We start from the raw sequence: 8,228 nt of genomic DNA, 5'->3' as shown, positions 1-8,228 counted from the left end.
GCCGCCGCCAGCCCCCTCCCTCCCCTCCCCCGCCCCGCCCCGCTCGCTCTTTCTTAGTCTTTTCTTTCTTTATCCTTCTTTTTTTTTTTTTTCTTCTTTTTTTCCCCCAGAAGAGGCGCGGCGGGCGGAGGGGGCCGGGGGGGCCGGGGCTGCCCGCCCCCGCCCGCGGCTCCGGAGGCGCCGGCGCCGGGAAGAGCCGCCCGCGGAGCGGGGACCGGCCGGGAGCCCCGGGCCGGAGAGCCCCGGCGAGGAGGAGGAGGAGGGACGGGACGTTCGGTGCCGCGGCCCCCGGCCCCTCCGCCACTTCCTAGGAAACATGGTAATTCCGGGGGCATCCCTCTCCCTGCCGCTGCCCCTCCCCGTGGCTGCCGGCCCCGCGGGCACCGGGGGGGACACGGGGTGGGCACCGGGAGCGACAGTTGCGGGAGGTCGGGAGCGAAGGCGGAAGGAGGTGCAAAGGCAGAGGTGGGTGTGGAGGTGGGTGTGAAGGTGGAGGTGGGTGCGAAGGCAAGTGTGAAGGTGGAGGTGGGTGGGTGTGAAGGTGGAGGTGCTTGCGAAGATGAAGGCCAGTGCGAGGTTGGAGATCAGTGCGAGGCTGGAGATCAGGTGTGGAAGTGGCCGTGGCCGCTTGGGCAGGTGTGTGCGGGGCTGCGTCCCGCGATGTTTAAACTTCCCTGCAAAGTTTGTCAGGGGGGTGGGGTGCGGCGAGTGGGTGCTGCTGCGTGAGTTGTGCCGGTGGGGGGGGACGCTCAGCAGACCCTCCCGGGGCCGACTGACTCGTCGCCGCAGCCGACACGTGCCGTTGCCCCGGGCTATGTGCTGAGAGAGATCCCGCTCCGCCAGGCCGGGCTGGGCGCTTGCATCGCGTCCTGCCAAAGTCGGTGACAGCAAGAGCTGCCGGAGAGAGAGAGAGGAATTGGTATTCAGGACTGGTCCCAGGCTCAAACCTCGCTCCTTCCTGAGCAGGGGGGAGAAAGGAGCTGGAGCTGAGTCACCCTGTGGCTTTGGGCACGGGTTTAACAACTTCACCGCACCAAAACCCCAAAGCCCAGCCTGACTTGTTGATGTAAACCACTTTAAAAATATGGGTATTTGGGGAGAAATATCAATCTCTATTTAACAGCACTTTGGCTTATTAAAATGGAAATAGCTTTGCAAATGTAAATCTCCTTATGCTCCCTAATGCCTTTGTTCCAGCTCCGCTCCCTCGCAGCGGGTGGAGGGACTGGGATAACTGGCTGCTTTTGGATTCCTACGGGCTCCTGGCCGGCCCGGATGCGGCTTCGCCCACGAACGCAGAGCTGCTGCACCATGGTTACCCCAAAAGCCTCCCCCAGTGATGAAGTGCTTTGTGACATTCCATGAAAACATTTTTAGTCAGTCATTCCAGGCCAAAATATTCCCCAGCACAACCCATCCTGTGTCTGGTGCCTCCATCAGTCCCCGGTTCTCTCCTGACATTGGCTCACACGGTCCCCGCCGCTGGATGAAGTCCTGGGTGATAGGGCGAGAGGAAACAGCCTCAAGTGGCGCCAGGGGAGGTTTAGATTGGATACTAGGAAAAACTGAAAGGGCTGTCAAGCTCTGGCAAAGACTGCCCAGGCAGTGGTGGAGTCACCATCCCTGGAAGGATTTAAAAGACTGTCAGAGGCAGGGTGGGCAGTGCTGGCTCGTTTCTCATGGCAGCATTTGGAGGTGGATGGATCTCCCTGTGCTGATGCAGATGGTGGCTCCTCACCTCGATGTTGGGATGGGGAAGAAGCTGAGCTCAGTGGTGCTGGACAGAGGGATGGTGGGTGCCCGGTTAGGCTTGGCACTGGGGATCAGGTGGCTGCACCAGAGCTCCACTGGAGCAACATGGAGTGGGGTGCTTTGCCCTGCAGCAGAGATTTTCCAGAGAAAGGTCTCCAGTCCCTTCTGGGAACTGTGCATAGTAAGACCAAGTGTGAGGAGAAAGGTCCAGTGGCAGAAAGCCTGGATAGGGAACGCACTAATAGATCAGGGCCCTGAGAAGGGACTGCCTCTCCTCCTCCTCTGCCTGGCTCTGTGGCTTCTCCTGTCAGGTGCAAGGGCAGGAGATTCCTGCTTGGAGACATGGAGAAAAAGTCAAGAAGAATTAACCAAGCGTGACTGCAAAGTGCTTTAGCTAAAACGTATTAAAGCTAATTAAGCTGAATTAGCTGGGGCCCCTTTGTCTCTGCATGGGCTCCTGGACCAGGGATTAGCTGCCTGAAACTAATGCTCACCTTGAGCTAATCCCACCTTCAGCTAATTCCACCGGACTTCCCAGGTGCCCTCACAGGAGCGAGGGATGATGGCAAACTGCAGCTGCTTGAAGTGCTGGACCCAGATGCTTGGAGGATGCTCCTCTTCCCAACTCACCAATGGGGTCCCCTTGGCAAGTGTGCCAGAGTCACCCTCGTACTGTCTGGAGCACAGCCAGGGCATCACGGGAGCCATGGGATGGCTTCCCCTCATGTAGCAGCTGTGCCAGCTGGGTCCAGGCAGCCAAGAGCTCCTGCAGCACTGGGAGAATGAACTGGGAACTGCTGGTTCACGTGTGGTACAGACCCAGTGTTCTCACCCAGTCTGGGGCAGCTCAGGGGGCTGCAACGTAGCAGAACACTTCCCAGAAAATGCTTGCAGGAGTAATTTTGAGTTTGGCGAATTCAGCAATGAGTCTGGACCAAAACACCCTATCCATCTTCAGCTGTTTGTCCTTCCTCCCATCTGCTGCATTCCTGCAGTGAGCTTAGGAGCCCAGCACATCCCCACGCTCTGTCTGGTCTGACTCCGCTTAACCCCTCGGCTGCTGTGGCTCCTCCACCTCCATGTGGCTGGTGGCCGAGCAAAGTGGCTGGCAGCCTTTGGGAGCTCATCCCGGGCTCCTTAATCATTGGGAAATACGCTGTGCTCACTATGCTCCACTCCCAGTTCCTCCTGTTTCCCACCCAGGAAGGTTTGGAGCCCCTGAGCTCAGCAGCGTTGCCAGCGTGGGCATCCCAGGGCCTTGGCAGCAGTGTGGTGCAGTGTGGGATGGTGGGCAGAGGCACCAGGGTGGGGAGGGATGGCATCCCTGCTGCGGGGCTGCTCTCCCACCAGTGACACTTTCCTCCCTGCAGCAGGACGCCAGGTCGCTGGATGCAGCAGTGCAGAGTGCCCTCCAGGCCCTCTACCCACCCTTTGAAGCCACAGCCCCGACTGTCCTGGGCCAGGTGTTTCGGCTGCTGGAGACCAGCTACCAGGGTGATGGGCTCTGCTGCCTGCTCCAGTTCCTCATCCCGGCCAAGCGGCTCTTCGAGCGCCTGCGGCAGGCAGCCTGTGTAAGCCCCTGTGCCCCCACTGCAGTGCCCCCGAGTCCTGCTCCTGGACACGGGGAATTTGCCCTAAAGCGTCCGCCTGCATGGCTCCCTCCCTGTCCCATCCCCTCCCCGCAGAGGGGACCATGCACACCCAGCTCCCTGGGAATGCACCAGCACACGCAGTCCCTCTGGGGTCACCTCGTCTTACTCCTAGAGAGGCTCAAGCAGGGGTTTTCCCCCTGTAAGTACATGGGGAGACTCCACACCCTGGGAATAGCCATGGGTTGGGGTGGGCTTGCACAGCTCTGCTGTGGCGGCTTGGCTGAGGGACATCCATCATGTCACTGAGATCTTGTGTCCCTACGGCGGGAAGTGCAGAGCCGGGCAGCGAGAGCGCGTGGGGCGGCTGGGAGGGCGTGGGGCTGGCAGGGCTCGCTCACGCGCTGTGTTCTTCCTCCCTCCCAGGCTCCCTACTTTAACCGCATCTTTCTCCATGAAGGCTGGCCCTTGTGTCTGCACGAGAAGGTGGTCGTGCACCTGGCGCCGCTCAACCCCCTCCTGCTGCGCCCCGGGGACTTCTACCTGCAAGCGGAGCCCTGCGAGGAGCACTCGGCGCGCGTCACCGTCAAGCATCTCTCGCTGGACCTGCGCTCGGTGGAGGAGACGCCGGTCCCCGAGGCCGCCCACGCACTGCTCTTCACTGAGGCGTGGCTGGAGGAGGTGAACAGCAGCTGGGCTGGGGACCCCCTGCACACCTGCCTGGTGGCCACCGAGAACGGCGTTACCCCGCTGCCCTGGAGCCGGATTGCCACGCCAGAGTTCGTCAACAAGCCCAGGGCTGGAGCCGATGGTGTGCCCGCAGGTGCCCGGCATGAACCTGCTCCTCAGACTGCACCCGAGCCCGCAGGACCTGGCACGCCTGTGCCCCACAGCACAGCAAATGTCCCTGCGCCCTATCGCAACACTGCAGGCACCATCCCAGGCTGCAAGGCCACCTCTTGGAAGTCGAGCCAGGGACGATACCCGGGACTGATCAAGGTGGAGCAGGCTGGGCTGCGGAAGAAGCCGTCCACGCTGGCCATGCCCAGCCTCTGCGAGATCATCAGCCAGAACCTCGAGGGGGAGTATGTGAACCTGCTGGAGCAATCCCAGGAGCAGCTGCATGTCCTGACCAGGCCCCTGCTGCCCACCTGCCCACCAGGGACAATGGGGGCTGGGGCTGAGGTGTTGCTCCCCTGGGAAAATGGGGGACTGGGGGCAGATGCCTGGCCCTGTGGGGGGGCACTGAGCTCAGAGGAGAGTCCCTGCAGCCCGTGCCTGGGGAGGAAGCTGAGCCAGGAGCCAGGGCCGCACGGCCCAAGGTGCCGCCACCGTGACTCCTACCTGGCTGCGCTGCAGAACCCAGTGACCTTTGGCCCTGGGCTGATGGCAGCCATCCTGGAGGAGCCAGATGGCTACAGCCCTGACCTGCCCCCTGCTACCCCCCGTGAGACCCCTGCACAGCATGGGAAGGGGGCCAGCAACCCCACGTTCCTCAGCCACCAGCCCCACCAAGGAACTCCCAGGGTGCCAGCGGAGGCGTTGGCACAGCGGGGCAGCCCCCGGCTCCCCCCAGGCTCCAGCCACAAGTTCTCCTTCCTGAAGGGTGCTCGGCTCGGGGCAGCCCCCGCAGATGAAAGAGCCACCAGCCAGCATGAGGGGGCCTGGAAGAAGATGTCAGCCATCTACTCACCCAGGATGGGCAGAGCCAGGGCAGCTGGGAAAGGTACCGTCCCGTGGGGCTGCTGTGCTTGATCAGGCACTGCTGGGGCTTTGCCATTCCTTTGCCTCATTGCATGTCACCAGCTCCTCCCTCCTCCATCCCCGTGCACAGGTACAAATGCTGCTGCCCCTGTGGAGGAACGCTCCCTGGAAAGCACCGGCTGTAAGAATGGTCCTCCCGTGCCTGGCACCAGCCCTGCTGGCTGGGAGCCACTGGCCTGGCTGGACTTGCACGCGGGGCTGCTCCGCTCTGGCATCGTCTGCCTGCCAGGTACTGCCGGCACTGCGATCCCAGGGGGTGGCGGGAGAGGCCTCCAGAGGGAAATGGCAGGCTGCTGGAGAGGGTGTTCTGGAGGAAGGTTTCAGGGCTTTGCTGGAGGCCAGAAATCCCCCAAGCAGAAAATTTCCTTTCAGCTTGGCAAAAATATTAAAAACATAAATGCAGGCAGCAGAGCAGCTGCCCCGGTCCCAGCCGCCCCGAACCCTCCCACACCATTCCTCTCTAGTGAAGCTGTTCAGCTTTAGCTGCCAAACACTAAACATTTGGCTCCTTCCTTTTCCCAAGAACCAAAAAACAGTAACAAAACCCACCTTTTTCTCAGGAAAAACATCCCCAGCGGCTCTGGAATGCCAGGCATTCATGTCCAGAGCCCCCCCAGGCTGGCTCTGCCCCTCTGGAAGGACCAGAGGGGCTGCACTATGGCAGGCCCCGAGTGAGCTGGGGCAGCACTGATGGGTGCCCTGGCCCCTTGTGGGTTGCTCAGGGCTGGCACATGGCTGCCAGAGGGGTCACTCACCCTTTTCCTGCAGGGAGCTCAGACAGGTTGGGCAGGGCCCTCCTTCTGGTGACCACCAGTGGCAGCGCCTGGGGGGCTGCGTGGTGCTCTGCTGCTGAGCTGGCGAGGCTCTTCCTCTACCTCTGCTCCCTCCCCAGGTAAGAGCCAGCAGGACCTGCCAGTGATCCCTAGATGCTGCCTGGCTTGGGGCTCCTTGGCCAAGCCAGAGGGATGCCCAGCATCCCTCAAATTCTGGTTTGGGTGCATCCCGAGGGACCCTGGGCTGTGCCCCTGCCAGAGGCACACGCTCTGAGCCTTTGGCTGGGGCATCCCACAGGGACGAGGTCACCACTTGTGGCTGTGGGCTCCTGCCTGCCTGGGGGGGGTGCAGAGTGTGGGAGGGGGCTTTGAGCAGGTCCTGCCCTGGGGGAGGACCCACACTTCAAGAGCCATCTGCTCCTGCTGTGTTTCCCCTCGCTAGGCGAGAAGTGAGGAATGGTGAGAGGCGAGAACCGAAGGACGTTGGGCTGACGGTCGTGGTGGATGCCAGGAAGCAGCCGCCTGCTCCCGTCTTGTTCTCGGCCCTCCGCTCCATCCAGGTACTGGGCTCTTTGTGCCTGTGCCTGGGGCAGGTGTCCCTGCCAGCACAATGGGCTGTCACTGTGGAGCCCATTTCCTAGTGCCTGTTGCCTGAGCTCGCTGGGAAATGGGCTCCACAGCGAGTCCGAGGGCTGCGTGTGGGGTTTGCCCTGGTGACTCTTCCCTGCCTCCCACAGAGCGTCTCACCGGGCTGCATCCACAGTGTGCTGCTGCTGGCTGAGAAGGAGCTGGTCGCCCACCGTGAGAAGCTGCCTGGGGTGCTGGTGAGCCTGTCCCTGCCCCGTGGGCTCGGGCAGGAGAGGGTTATTTCCTACTCCAGGATGTGCCTGGGGAGGGACCAGCCTTATGAGCCCTGTGCCTGCAGGTGGAGACCCTGACATCGCTGAAGGCTCTGGGCCGCCACGTCGACAGCTCCCAGCTGCCCCCGGAGCTGGATGGTGCCTTCCCCTACTGCCACGGCGAGTGGGTTCAATTCTTCCAGGTGTCTGTTACCACGCCATTAGCCATCGCCTCACCTCCCCCATGCCCCTCTGTCCCCACCGCGTCTTACATGTCCCACCCACACCCCTGGAAAAGCAACAGGAAGGTCTGGGAGAGGGGAAGGAAAAGGAGAGCTCTGAGCACAGGAGGGCAGCTCCTTGCTGCCTGCTCCTGCCTGCAGCTGCCCATCTGTCTCCACGCTCCCTTCCCCCTCAGCTTTAACCCAGTGCCTCACAGTATTCCCTGCTCTGGCCTGCCACTGTTCCTCCTCTTCATCCTCATGGGCAGCTGTTCCCACTGACCCACAGTGTGTTTCCTCCCCCAGAAGCTGCATCCCTTCACAGCCGGCCTCAGGCAGGCATCGGAGCTGCTGCAGCGCTGCATCCAGGAACTGCGGAGCACCGACGCGCTGGCAGGGACACGGGTAAGAGGGATGGTGGCACTGCAGCTTGGGGACATTTCCAAGGTTCCCGTCTGCAGGGCAGCCACAGCAACATTTCACCCTGGTTGCCCAAAACTTGGCATGACCGCTCCCAGACTGGCTGCTCCTGGCCATGGGGCTGTTCCCTGTCCTCTATGCTCATCCCCGGGATTCAGCCCTGGGTACCCCTCCTGTGCTGGCTGAGGCCTCAGGTGAGGTCCCGGGTAAGACACCTGTCCAACCCTCCCTCCGTCCTCAGGATGCAGCTGCGGGCATCAGGAGGCACCAGGAGCTGATGCAGAAGGTGCTGAGCGACCCACAGCTGGTGCGGGTGCAGCGTGAGGGGGGCTTCGTGCTGGCCAGGCTGCGCAGGGAGGCCGCCCATCTCCGTGCCTCCGACCACGTCAGGTAGGAGGGGGCGGCTTCACTGGTCAAGGGGTGCCAATGCTGGGGACCCCCAGGTTCTGCCGGCTGACAGAGCCACCTCCCCAGGGTCAGCTCAGTCCCTGTGAGCACAGGCTGTTGCCGTGCTCCTTCCTGCTCTGCAAGCCCAGAGCACGCATCTGGCACAGCAGCATTGCCCCCATCCTGACTGGGGAAGGCGCCAGATCCCTGGGACGATCTTCCTGCTCCAGGCCAGGACGGATCCGTCTGTGCGCTGCGATGCCTCGGGCTGGGCTTGGGAAAAGCCACTAGATGGGGCCAAGTCCCGGCCACGCTGCACTCGGCCGGCCATGCCGTGCTCCTCCGGTGACGTTGCACTTGTCTGGCCGTGCCATACTCATCCAGCGATGCTGTAATCCAGCCATGCTCTTACTCATCCAGCCGTGCCATAGGTCATTCCATACTCATCCAGTGATGTCGCACTTGTCGGGTGATGCTGCTGGT

General features: G+C 62.2%; 1 protein-coding gene across 1 annotated transcript in view; it reads left to right on the top strand.

Annotated features, from left to right (window-relative positions):
• Positions 1–221: 221 nt before the first annotated feature.
• Positions 222–8,228, top strand: part of KIAA1755 (KIAA1755 ortholog) — an 11,030-nt gene continuing 3,023 nt past the window's right edge. The window contains exons 1-10 of the mRNA XM_027697433.1: positions 222–319; positions 3,123–3,323; positions 3,768–5,067; positions 5,176–5,334; positions 5,874–5,997; positions 6,321–6,438; positions 6,616–6,702; positions 6,804–6,920; positions 7,245–7,343; positions 7,600–7,748. Of these exons, the coding sequence (XP_027553234.1) occupies positions 317–319; positions 3,123–3,323; positions 3,768–5,067; positions 5,176–5,334; positions 5,874–5,997; positions 6,321–6,438; positions 6,616–6,702; positions 6,804–6,920; positions 7,245–7,343; positions 7,600–7,748 (2,357 nt within the window). The 5' untranslated portion in view covers positions 222–316. The remainder of the gene's footprint in view (positions 320–3,122; positions 3,324–3,767; positions 5,068–5,175; positions 5,335–5,873; positions 5,998–6,320; positions 6,439–6,615; positions 6,703–6,803; positions 6,921–7,244; positions 7,344–7,599; positions 7,749–8,228) is intronic.

Source organism: Neopelma chrysocephalum, unplaced genomic scaffold (assembly GCF_003984885.1).
Source record: "Neopelma chrysocephalum unplaced genomic scaffold, ASM398488v2 Primary Assembly neopelma1_119, whole genome shotgun sequence".
Lineage (NCBI taxonomy): Eukaryota > Metazoa > Chordata > Aves > Passeriformes > Pipridae > Neopelma > Neopelma chrysocephalum.
The sequence above is the reverse complement of the archived record's forward strand: the minus strand, read 5'-3'. Positions and strand labels throughout refer to the sequence as shown.